The following is a 12,675-nucleotide window of genomic DNA, read 5'->3' as shown; positions in this document are numbered from 1 at the left end:
GCATCGCCCCGGGGGGGCAGTTACCTCTCCCCGCCGCCTCTCTCGCTGCCCCGCGGCCGGGGCGGGCCGAGGCAGCCCGGGGGCGGTGTGAGCAGGGCCGGCACGCCGCATACCAGAGCCGTGAATAACCATCCAGCCCTCCCTCCCTCCTTCCTTCCTCGGCCCGGCCAGCCCGCTCCCCCCCGGACCCCGCTCCCCTCCCCGGCCCCTCCTGCCCCTTCACCGGCAGCTTCAGGGGGATGGAGCCCGGTCGCCTTCGCTCCTCTGGAGGGAGGGGGATAAACGGGACGGCCGGTTCCCTCGGCCCTCGTCGGGCTTCTCCTCCCCTCCCCGTCCCCCGGGCCCTTTTGTTTTCCATGGCACCGACCCACTCCCGCTGTCGGCAAGCGCTTCCCCCGCCCGCCCGTCTCCCCCCGGAGCTGCTGCCTGAGCCCGGCCGCTCCCGGCCCCCCCCTCTGTCCCCGGAGCCGGGGGAGCATCCAAACCGTTGCCCCCCGGGGCACCCCAGCCCCGCATCTCGGGGTTCAGCATGTCCCCCACCTTGCAGGGGACATCTGGGGGACAGGGTGGAGGGTGAGCGGCTTCTGGAGGACATGGGGAGGCTGCTGGCCGGTGAGTTGCCTCTGAGAGGGGGTGAAAGGCTTCGGGGTCTCGGGGGTGGCAGAATGCCCCCGTTGCAGGGCTGTGTGGGGCCGGGGCAGGGTGGGAAGGAGTGGGGTGGGTGCCCAGAGGCTGCGGCAAGGTGGCAGGAAGAAGGAGGACGAGCTGTCGGTGTACAGGGATGTCACCTGGAACCATCTCTCTGCCGTGCATAAAACTGCTGATAAAAGCTTTTAAAAGTAGATAGATCATGGGGCGTTCATCCTGCAGCCACTGTCCAGGACCACTCGGGCAGAGGTGGGCATCCAGGACCGGGATGCTGAACGGTCCTTGCTCCCTGCCCTCCCATACTCATCCACTGGCCAAACTGGGGCATCTCTGGTAGCAAACCCACCTTATGCAGAGCTGGCGTTGGAGCAAGGCGGTGCGAATCACCCAGAGCGTGGAAGCATTGAGGTGCAAGGACCTCCACCCCGGAGCAAGCCAGCCCCTCTTTGGAAAAGGTGCTGAGCATCATGCAGGTGGAGCAGGGGTGAGCTGGAGTTCCCCAGGAGAGTTTCAACTCCATATATCCCAGCCACAGCTTGCTTATCTTCACACTTGGGCTGACGCTGTTGTTGTTGAGGCCAGGCTGTGCACAGGATTGGGCTTAAAAATAGTGCTGTGCAAGGGAGAAGGGGGTTATTTTGAATCTAGAGCAGTTTATTGGGCAGGCTTGCAGCGTGGCTGCAGCGGAACATGCAGACATGCTGGGTGAGCTAGGGATTTTCTCCATGGGGGCCAGGACCTGCTTTACAAAGCATTTGTGGGGGTTGTCACTGCCCCTCTTGGGGACGATGCTCTCACTGGCAGGGCCAGAATGGGGGGTTGCTTCCTGGCTCCCCCATGGGTTGGTATCGCTGGTGCTCATCACCTCTGCGCAGGGCAGGCTGGAGGCAGGTGGTCCGTCAGCCCCCCGTGCTGTGTGGCAGGTCTTGAACTGGGAGGGTTCGGGGGCTCTGAACCAGTGGAGGATGCAGAGCAGGGGTGGCTGCAGAGGACCGAGCCTGATTCTGCTCACTCGCACCCACGGAGCAGATGAAAGATGCTGCTCTGACCACTTCTATGGGGACCCCAGACTCCATCTGTGACCCCACCGAGGCACAACCCCTTCAGCGGGTGAGGGCTGTAGTGCTGCCGGTGACTGTAGCACAGGGGACACAGCGATGCTCTTTTCCCTTGACTTTTTTGATCTGGGGTAAGAGACAATTTGGGGATGGAAGGGGATGAAAGCTTCTTTATTCTGGGGCTGTCCTGGGCAAAGGGTGCCAGACACGTTCCCACAGTTTAGGTGACACCATAAGTGTGTGACAACTCGGGCTGCGTGGGCGCGAGCTTGTCATCATCACGCGTGGGCATGTCCCACTCCACCCCGGGCTCTGCAGAAGGGTTAATGCCTTAGAAGGGGCTGAGCCACCCTGCTGGGATGCTTTAACCCTTTCCAGGAAAAAGCTTTTCCCTCCTGGACATGGAGGGGCTGGGAGGATGCAGAGCTCCATCCCTCACCCCTTCTTGTGCCTTTGGGCGCTGGGCCCTAATTAGTGCCCTCCTGAAAAGGAGCAAATCTCAGAGTAATCCAGCATCGGTAGGTAGCTCATCACTGCGAGATTCCCTGTAGATCTGTTAGGCAGGGAAATCTATTACTCCCTAATTAAATGGAGGCAGAAATGATTGTTCTTTTTCTATTCCTTATATGTTTCTAAGCGTGAAACTCAATTATAAGTGTATCTACAGAAGGGGATTTGTCTACAAGAGGGAGTCTCTGCTTGGCACGGGGTTTTAAAAGCTGGAGCAAACACCTGGGCTGCTGTGGCAGAGCCTCAAATTCCCAGGATTTGGGGGATTTAGGTGGGCACCCTGCTTTCCGCCGCCTATTTACGTGCCGACCTGCCTTGTCTGTCTCCCCCCCGCTCCCTGCCACAGGAGAAAGATGCAGAGGCTGGACTTAAAATAGAAAGCCGTCCTCTGGAGGATGGAGAAACGAGTGTTTGCTTGGGGGGGGATCTGCTGTGATGTGGAGGCCACATTTGGGGAGGGCGAGGGGCATCAGCGGGGCCTCAGGGGCCACCTGTGAGTGCTGGTGAGTGGGTGACCGTCCCCTCACGATGGCGGGCCGCCGTCTCTGAAGCAGGGACACTACGAGGGCATGTGGCTTTGTAGCTCCAGATAAGAAATGCAATCAAAGGCAGCTTTAAATCTTTGCCACGTAATTGTGGGCTTAAATCATCAGGGGGATGAGAGGGGAGTGCTCCCGGCTGGGCTGGGGAGGGGGGCGTAAATCCACCGGGCACCTTCTTAGCACCCTGGTCTCGGGGCTGGGAGTGCTTGGGGACTGGGGTGACACTGACCCCTGCCCAGGCAACCCCGTCCTGGCCCCAGCACGGCTCTGCGGGGCGGCACGGTGCCGGGAATATAGTCATGTATGTACGTACATACAGGGTGTGTATAGGAGGTAAGCGTTGGGTGTATGCATGCGTGGAGCAAGAACATGCGTATACGTGGGTAGTGTGGGTATTTACTGTGTATTTGTACATACATTGAGCATACATATTGCATGTGCACAGGTAGACAGAGCTTATATAAATTGTACATATATGTAGCATGTATTCTTACTGTGTATGTATGTATATAGTGTACGAGTATTGGTATGTGTGTAAAGAGTGTGTTTGTATGTGCTGGGGGAAAATATTGTTTGTGTTTTTCTATATAGTGAGTTTATAGAGAGTGTGTCTACAGAATATATATTTGGTTTATTATATTTTCATACATACGCTGTATTTACATATATTTATATTGTGTGTATAGAGTGCATATGAAATGCGTGTGCATATAACAATTATTTGTGCATATACATAGTGTGTATGTATATATATAAAATGCAGCATGGATGTGTATATATAGTATGTGTGCATCTATATATATAGCATGTGTGTGAATTATATGTAATATGCATATACAGAAATACAGAAATATAACATATATACTGTATGTATGCATGGTGTATGGGTAGAAAAATATATATATTTATGGTGTGTGTGTGCCTGCTTTGCCTGGAGCTGCAGCAATGTGTCTCTGTGCTGTCTCCCATCTCCTCGGGGTCCCCTCGGCCGTGCCGGGCTGCACCGGGGGCTGTACCGGAGGCTGCACCGGGGGCTGTATCGGGCTGTACCGGGCAGAGCCCGGGGGCAGCGGCAGGGGGACCGGGTGCAACCTCCCCCTCACCTCCATCAACCACGGACCCGGCTCCACTTTCAATCCCTTTTATTGACTCTTTCACAGACAGAAGCTCGCAGAAAGGCGCCCGCTGCTCTCGCCGGTCCCGGGGCTCCCGGGGACCGGAGTGCGGCGGGGGCGGCGGCGGTGACCCTCTCGCCTCCCGGGGCCGGGCCCCCCCTGCCCGCCCGCCCGCCAGCAGCACGGGCTCATCTACGGCACAGACACTTGGCTACAAGGCTACTCTACCCAACACACATCGAGGGACCCCGCCGGACCGCGGGGTCGGGATGGGACCGGGGGGGGGGGGGTCGGGCCGCCCCCGCCACCCCGGGGAGCGGGCGGGGGGCGCGGAGCTGTCCAGCCCCGGCGGGTGCTGAACGGCACCGCGGGGAGCACCGGGGAGCACCGGGGAGCATCGGGGAGCATCGGGGAGCACCGGGGAGCCCCGGCGCCCACCGGGCAGCAGCAGGGCTCGCAGTCCGGCACCCAGCGGGCAGCGGGGAGGGGAGGGGAGCGCACCGGGGAGAGCCTTGGCACCCACTGGGGAGCCCCAGCACCCACCAGGGAACGGAGAGCACCGCAGAGACTGGGGAGCCCCGGCACCCACCGGGGAAAATAGGGATGCACCGGAGCGCGATGGGCACCCACCGGGGACGGGACCGCGGCGCGGCGGGGACCCACCGGGAAGCGGAGCGGAGCGGGGAGCAGGGAGGATAACGCCGAGGAGCAGTGGGGACCACACCGGGCTGCGGCGGGGTTCGCACTGGGGCTCGGCGGGGCCGGAGAGGGGAGCGGCAGGACCGGAGCGGGGAGCAGAGGGGACTTACCGGGGACCGAGGGAGCGGCGGGACTGGACCGAGGAACGGCAGGGGCCCGCTGGGGACTGAACCGTTTCCAGAAAAAAAAAAAAAAATGGTTTTGGGATATCGGGCTTTTTTCTTTTCCCTGTTTTTTCTCTTTTTTTCGTTTTTTTCCTTTAAGGGGAAAGAAAATAGGGGGCGAGCGGAGGGCAGAGGCGGGCGGGGGACCGGGAATCGTTGCGGTGTTGCCGCCGAGCCGAGGACCGCCGGTACCCAAAACGGAAACGAAATCGTGGGACAAACATCCCGCCCGCATCGAGCATCCCCGGAGAGAAGTCCCTTCCCCGGGGACCTGCCGCCTGAGGGAGGAGGAAGAGGAGGAGGAGGAAGGTCAGGCGAGTGTCGCTGAGGATGCTTCGGTCTTTCCTCGGAGGAAAAGCAGCGGCGATGCCCCAGGAGGCGGGGGGGGGGGGGGGGAGGTGGGGACCGGGGTGGGGGGAGAAGAGGGGGTGTGGGGAGGCTCAGCGGGGCCGCTGCCGGTAGTTGCCATTGATCTCTTGGGAGATGGTGACGGCCTCGGCGCCCAGCGGCAGCTTGTCGCTGTACTCAGAGCGGACCTCGAACTCCTCGCCGTTGGCTTTGGATTGCGACTCCGCCATGGAGCTGGCCGCCACGCTCTCCTCTCGCTCCAGCTCCGGAGCCCCTTCGGCTTCTCTCCTCCTCCTCCGCCTGCCTCCATCGTCGTCGTCGTCGTCCTCCTCATCTTCTTCCTCCACGTCTGCTTCCCCCACCTCACTGGGATTGTAGTTCTTCTCAGACTCCAGGTAGGAGGCGCGGGGGTCGAAGTCAGCGGCCATGTGCTTCTCCATCTGGTCCGGGTTCTGGGCCTTCATGATGAGCTTGTAGGTCTTCCCTTGGTACTTGGAGAGGAGGTGGCACCATGTGGCCCCCATCAGGGGTAAGGTGGCCAGCACCAGCAAGAAGATGCTCACAACCACAATAATGATGAGTGAGGGGATCTCTTTTTTGGTGGTGAAGACCACTTGGACCTGGCAGTCCTCCCCCAGGTAGGTGAGACACACGGAGTAATTGGTGCCAGGGTTCAAGCCCTGGAACCAGTACGAGTTCACCCCTTCCTCAATCTTGGACCACTGGACCAAGGCGTGGCCCTGGCTGCTCTCCTGGCACAGGTAGAGCATCCTGAGGTGGACCTTCTCGGGCTGCATGTAGGTGGGTGTGAGCTGCACCCGGGCATCACGCTCTGACACATCTAAGGCAATCACCCCCAGGTCGAATGTGTGCTGCTTGAAGTCGCCGCTCTGGTTGAAGGCGTGGTTGGAAATGTACTTGCTGGTTTGTTTGGAGCCACACTTCTCAAAGGGTGGAAGCTGGAAAGGGACTTGCCCATCTCCTGTGGACTCTGTCCCAGCTGCCGAGGGTGGTTGGCTCTGCCGGGTGGGACTGAAAGGTTTGTTCCTCTCATCTGGCATGAGCACACTGTTCTTTGCTCCCTTGGCCCCAGGCTTCTTGTCACCTGGCTGTGCTTTACCCCCCAGTGGGTCCCTCCCAGGCTGCAGTGGGTATTTCTGGGTACCCGCCACAGCCACGTTGACCGAGGTCTGGTTGCTCCCCATTTCGTTGGTGGCCAGGCAGGTGTAGGTGCCTTCTTCCCGCTTGCTCAGGTGGGGAATCACCAACGTGCCGTTCTTGAAGACCAAGAAGCGCTCAGGGTCCTGTTTGGGGAGGTCCTTCCCAGCACTCTCCTTCAGGTTCCCATTGAGCTCCAGGGTTTGGCTGGAGGTGCGGATCTTCCAGCTCACTTCAGGTGGTGGGGTGCCCGTCACAGCACAGTGCAGTGTCAGGGTGAAGCCATCAAAGAGCTCTGTGGTGTCCAGGTTGGGGTAATAGGTGAGCTGCACGGTAGGCGAGGTGCACTGCACGTCTGGGATCTTCCCCACCGGGACTCCTCGGAGCTGCTCTGGGAGGGCACAAGTGATGGAGTCCTTCTCAGGGATGGAGATGAGCGTGCTGTCCATCCACTTCTTCAACCACTGGAGCTTGCAGGAACACTCGAAGGGGTTGTTGTAGATCTGTAGGTGGGAGAGGGAACTAAGTGAGTCGAAGATACCTTCTGCAAGGGTGGTGAACTTGTTGTTGTTGATGCGTAGGGACCGGAGGTCTTTCAGGGTGTGGAAAGCACCCTGAGGCACCAGAGCCATGTGGTTATTGTTCATCTTGAGCAGCTGGAGAGCACTGAGGTTGTAGAGGTCCTGCCAGGGGAAGTCCACGATCTGGTTGTGGCTGATGTCGAGGTTTTTCAGTTGCACCAGGATGGCAAAGGTACCGGGCTCGATGGAGCGGATCTCGTTGTGTGCCAACCAGAGGGAGGTGACCTGGGTTACCTCCACGAAGGAGCGCCGCTGAAGCGAGGTGATCTTGTTGGCCGAGAGACTGAGGGTGGTCACGTTGGAGGGCAACCCGGTGGGCACCACTTGAAGATCCTTATAGGCGCAATCGGCGAACTGGTGGGCGTACTTGTCCACGCAGGCGCAGGGCTCAGGGCACGCCCGGGCCAGGCCGAGCAGGGCCATCAGCCACAGGGACAGCAGCGGGGCCATCTCCCCCTGCTAAGGGACACAGGGGGCTCTCAGGGCTCCCGCCCCCTCTCCCCGCCCCGCTCCCGGCCCCGCTCCCTGCTTGGCGAGAGGCGGCGGCGGGGCCGCGCCCCATTGTCTGTGCCCGGCTCCCCCCGGCAGCCGCCCCCTCGCCCCCCGCTCCTCCTCAGCCCCTCTCTCCCCTTCCCCTTCTCTCCCTCGTTTTCCTCACTTTCTCCCCCGGCTCTTCCCACCCTTCTCACTCTCTTTTTCTTGTCTTGATTGTGTTTTTCCTCCCCCCCCCCAAAAAAAGAAAAAAAATTAAATCTCGTTTTCTTTCTTCTCTACTTTAATTTCTCCTTTTTCTATTATTTCTTTCGCTTTTCTTTCTTTCTTTCTTTACTTTCTTTCTTTCTTTCTTTCTTTCTTTCTTTCTTTCTTTCCTTCTTTCTTTCTGTCTTTCTGTCTTTCTGTCTTTCTGTCTTTCTGTCTGTCTTTCTTTTTTCTTTCTCCTTCCAGCCTTTTCACTCTTCCTCCCCCCACTTTCCTTCCTCCCTTCTCCATCTCTCCCTAGTTCTTCCCTATTTCCCTCTCTCCGCTGACCCTCCCTTCGACCCTCTCCCCCCCGCCTCGCCGCACCGCGGCTGACCCCGCACCTTACCCGCTCCTAAGTGGCGTTAAGCAACACGCAGCCCTTTTCTTCGGCGTTACCGGTCCTCCGCATCCTCCTCCCGACCCCCGTCCCTGTGGCACGGAGGAGCCTCCGCCAGCCCGGACGAGACGGTGAGGGGCGCGGCGAGGAGTCGGGGTGGGGGTGGGGGGACACCCCACCCGTACCCCCGCACCTCTCCGGGCTGAGCTGCGAGCCGGAGCGGGGCCGTACGGGCACTGGGCTTGCCGAGGCGAGAGCGAAGGGAGGAATTAGCATTTCTGCCAGCCTCCCCCTCCGCACGGCTGCCCCCTCCCTCCTCGCCACCCCTTTCCCATCCCACCACCCACCCACCGCCGCCGCTCGCCAGCCTCCGGCGGGGACGGAGCCTGCTGCTTCCCGGGGCGGGCAAGGCACCCCCTCCCCCAAAAAAAGAAAAAAAAAATAGCCCTAATAAACGCCTTCCCCGCAGAGCAAGGAGTACAACTCACACGCACTTGGCAGCAGCCATGATCCAGCCCCCCCTGCTCCCCGCTTTCCCTCCGGGTCGCATCCCGGAGGGACCGGGATGCCGTCGGGGAAGATGCGGGACACGGCTACCCCCGTTCTCCCGGGACATCCCTTTTAGAAAGCGCTTGTGGACGGGGAACCGGGGCTCGGGACCCAGCCTAGGCCTCCCGGTAGCCCCCCCCGCCCCCGCCCGGGCGATGCGGTATTTTTGCGGGGCGATGTGCGGCGTGTGCCGCCGCCCCAGCCCGTCCCGTCGCGGGTGGTTCCCTTCTGCAGGGCGCTAATTGAACGCAAAGAGCTTTTAAGCATTTGAGCGGAAGGGGAAGGAGATGCGGGGGGGGTGACAGGGGGCTGCGGGCGTTCCCGGACGGGGCCGCTCTCTCTCATCTTCCTCCTGAAGGTTTCAACGCCGTGGAAAGGCGCGGTAACGGGGAGTCCCCTCTCCCCTCCTCTGTTTCGACTTGACGTGGGGGTCTGTTCTCTCCCCCGCACCCCCGGCCCTGCCCCTCGCCTCTCCCCCCGCCATGAGAAACCCAAGAAATCATTGATTTTGTGAGCGGGATCGATTCCTGCCTCCCGCCACCACCCCGCCGCATCCCTACATCTCCGCCCCACCGGCGGCTGGCCCGGGAGCTCTGCCGAGGGGGCCGGGGCGGGCTCCGCATGGGCTCAGGTGGGTCAGCCCGGTCCTCCCGGTGTCCCCGACCAGGCTGTGTCGAGACAGCCAGCGGCCCCGCCTAAAGCTGCGGCCCGGTCCTGCGGCCCCCCACGCCGCGGGGGCTGGGCACGTCTCGGGGGGGGGCTCCGGGAGTGGGGAGCCCCAGGGGTCTGGGGGGGGGGTGTCTCGCCTCCTCCCTGCTTGCTCGCAGGCAGAGTAAAAAGCCCGGTCACCTCTCCCTCGGGGGGGGAGCCCGGCTCTGCATCCCCGCCCCGAAGCCACGGGGATGGGCGTGTTCTCCCAAGTACGAGGAGCTGCAGGGGGGAGCGGCTGGAGGGGCAGAGAGGGGAAGCTGCTTGACAGCAAAATGCCAGGTCTGATCCTCCGTGCCGGCTCCAGGCACCTCCACTCTCCCAGGAGCTGTGTCCAAAACCCCCCAGCCAGATGCCTGGTGCCCGGGGACCACCTCGGCCAAAGCGGTTGGCCTCAGACGTGCCTCAGTTTCCCTTCAGCCCTGCAATCTGAGGGCTGGCAGGACCCACGGGGTGGGTGAGGAGCTTGGGTGATGTGTGGCCACCAAAACCACCTTGTTCCCATGCAAGTGAACCAACACTGTTCGAGTGTCGCCCTGTGGCCACCTACACTGCGACTGTCACCACGCTCCCCAGCACAGTTTTGGCCCAGCCCAACTGACGTTCTCCCGAAAAGCCCTGGACATGGTCCAAGGGACTGTCCCAAGCAGATGGACAAGGCCACCTTGCTTTGGGGGGCTACAGGGGTCTGCAGAGGGGTCAAGCAGGAGGGAAGCATCACTTCAAATCCAGCGCAGACATCTGCAGGCCAGCGCTTCCATGTCTCCCTTCCCACTGGAGTGGAGTTTGAACTGCCATGGTGCTCTCAGCATCTTTGGGGCTGAGCCATGACTCACTCCCTTCCCATCCCCGCAGCTGGCTGGGCGCCCAAGCATGCCCTCACCCTTACCGTGACACTCTCCCAAGCACTAGCAATTTGCAGCTCAGGGAATTACAGCATCAGACATTTGGATTTGTGGTTTATAGGCTTTTTTTTCCCCCGTTCTGCTCACTCTCTGAATGCCCACAGGCTGTCAGCATCTACCAAGCCCCACAGCAGGGAGTCCTGTTGTTAACAGGAAAGCACTTGGGGACTCAGCATCTCCAAGCAGGCCAGATGTGTACCCACACTGCTCCTCACCCCTTGCTGCTGCGTGTCAGGTTATTGCACGTCCCAAGCTCTCCATGCTGCCGTGGGGCTGCGGGACCATGGGTCATCCCTTGATGGTATTGACCCGTGGCTGGGACTTGGGCTGCAGAGCTCAGGTGGGAGACACAGCGCTGCAAGACTGCAAAGTTGCTTTGAGGAGCATGAAAGTAGGTTAAAATGACACAAGGACGTGGCCAACACAGAGAAAATGCTTGATTTCTGGCTTGGCTGCTATCCACCACACTACACTGAGCTCTTCCCAAGATGCCTTCATTCATCATGCAAGAGGAAGAAACCCCAGTGTCCTAGATACAGTGACAGCATTTCAGGAGCATTGGAGGCAGCGTGTTGTGCTAGAAATGGGTCAGGGGGTGAGGCACGTGCGATGGGATGGATAAGCCATCCCTTGTCCTGCGCCTGAGGGCCAGACCCCAGCCTACACACTCTGGAGGTCATCATAGCATGAAGCTGCCTGGCATGGGTTACATCATCCATCCACCTCCCCATTCATGCCTCCCCAGTGGACATGTGTGAAGTTTGTGTCACCACCTGTGCCTCAGTTTCTCATGGGCTGAGTGCAGGGAATAACAACAGTGCTCTGTGGTGGCTTTTCAGTCCCCTCAGATGAGAGCTCCAAGAGAGGACAGTGGAGGATGGAGGCGTGGATGGACGGATGGATGGGTGGATAGATGGATGGATGGATGGGTGGGTGGGTGGATGGATGGAAGAGCAGGCTCTGGGGCTGTCAACCTCTCCTTCTCACACCACACCTGCCTCAGCCCCAGGCACCCTAAATCTCAGTGTGCTCCTAAACATGTGACAAGTAGAAGCTGGGCTGGGGGCCAGGTCCATGGCTGGTGTTGACCATCACAGCTCTGGGGACACATCTCCCACTGGTATAAATGAGGGCAGCCTCCCAGCTGGAGGAATCACTGGATCACCACTGTGGTCAATGAGGGTTTGCTGATTTACACCATTAATCTCCAGGTGGTGTCTGAGGGAGGAGCCCTCTACACCATGCTGGTCAGGGGCATTGCCTGTTTAAGGAGCAGAAGGCCAAGTCCCCAGTTTGGGCTCTCCTACCTTCTCTAGTCTCTAGCCCCAAGCCAGCTCCTCCAAGTTCATGTGAGGGCATCAAGCCACCACCCTGGGAGTACCCTGGCTGCAGGACCTGGCTGGCCAGAGATGATGTGGCTTCTTCTTTCATCTAGATAAGGCTTCCCTCAGCTTTGCCTCACCACTTCTCCAAATATTTAAGAGTCCTGACCACCCTGTCCTTGTTCTTGATGGTCCATGGGATGCAAACCTGTTTGGATGTTAGCAGGCTGATGTTTTTATAAGAAATATAATCCAGGTAACCTTTCTCTGGCTCATTGGGGTGAATCCTCCTCTGCCTTGGACTTCCACCCACCCCAGCCAGCCAACCTGAGCGATCTCGCAGGGTGTAATCAAATGCAGAGGAACCGTCCCTTTGGCTCTAATTAGTTTTGCATGATTGTTGGGGGAAGAAATCCATTTTCATAAACAGAAAGGATTTATGCTGCTCCTTCTTGCCTTTTTTTTTTTCCCCTCCCCTGAATCCCAAAGCACTTTGCTCAGGGCTAGCAGGGAGTCATTTTATGAATGGTTTAGATTGAGCAATGCATTATTAATAACAGCCAATCAAGCAAGCAGTATATTATATATCTTTTCAGGACATTCGCTTAATTCAGTAAAGTTATTTATTGCTCGGAAAAAAAAAAACCCAGAGAGACTCCGATTCTTCCTTATACCTCTGGCTTGGAGGGGGATTTTCATGGGGTGGCTGTAGGTGGAAGGGAGGTCCAAGCGGGGCTGTACCAGCCTGCGAGTGTGTAGAAGCTGCCTGTTGGAGGTGGAAGCTGGTGGGACCTTTGGGGAGCCCTCACTCTGCAGAGGTACCCCAGCTGCAGCCCTTTCCTCCAGGACTGGGGCTTTTTGGGTGCTGCTCTGCTCACCCTGCAGTGACAAGCCCTTTTCTAGCCGGATGAATGAGCTTTACGGCAGCTCAGGGCAAAGAAATAGCTAATCTGGCTCCCTCAGCCCATTGACTTCGTTATTGTTTTACAAGACTTTGATGAGACCGGTGACAGCAGACAGATGGGGTCTGCTCTGCTCTGGCTGTGCCCCTTGTAGAGCCTGCTCCCCGTGCAAAACGCGGTATCAGACACCAGAGAATCCTCAGGGTGAGATGGCGTCGTCTGAATTTGGTGACAAGCCCTGTGTGCCACCGTGCAGTCATGGGGGCTCCTTTGGGATTGCTCCCTATAAACTGCTGTATGGTGCTGGATCTGTCCTGGTTCTTCCCTGACCCAGGCAAGGCAGCAGGCAGGACAGGCAGGGGGGAAGGCAGCCCCTTGCCTACCCCTG

The 12,675-nt window shown here is 59.2% G+C and overlaps 1 protein-coding gene across 1 annotated transcript; it reads right to left on the bottom strand.

The window, feature by feature from the left end:
- Positions 1 to 5,176: 5,176 nt before the first annotated feature.
- Positions 5,177 to 7,273, bottom strand: ISLR2 (immunoglobulin superfamily containing leucine rich repeat 2; the record flags this gene model as incomplete). The annotated part of the gene is made up of 1 exon (XM_082321839.1): positions 5,177 to 7,273. The coding sequence occupies one exon, from the start codon at positions 7,271 to 7,273 to the stop codon at positions 5,177 to 5,179; it is 2,097 nt and encodes a 698-aa protein (XP_082177965.1).
- Between the last annotated feature and the right edge of the window lie 5,402 nt (positions 7,274 to 12,675).

The sequence above is a fragment of the Platalea leucorodia genome (genome assembly GCF_965183815.1).
Source record: "Platalea leucorodia genome assembly, chromosome: 9".
NCBI classification, from domain to species: Eukaryota; Metazoa; Chordata; class Aves; order Pelecaniformes; family Threskiornithidae; genus Platalea; species Platalea leucorodia.
This window is presented reverse-complemented; position numbering and strand designations above follow the sequence as displayed.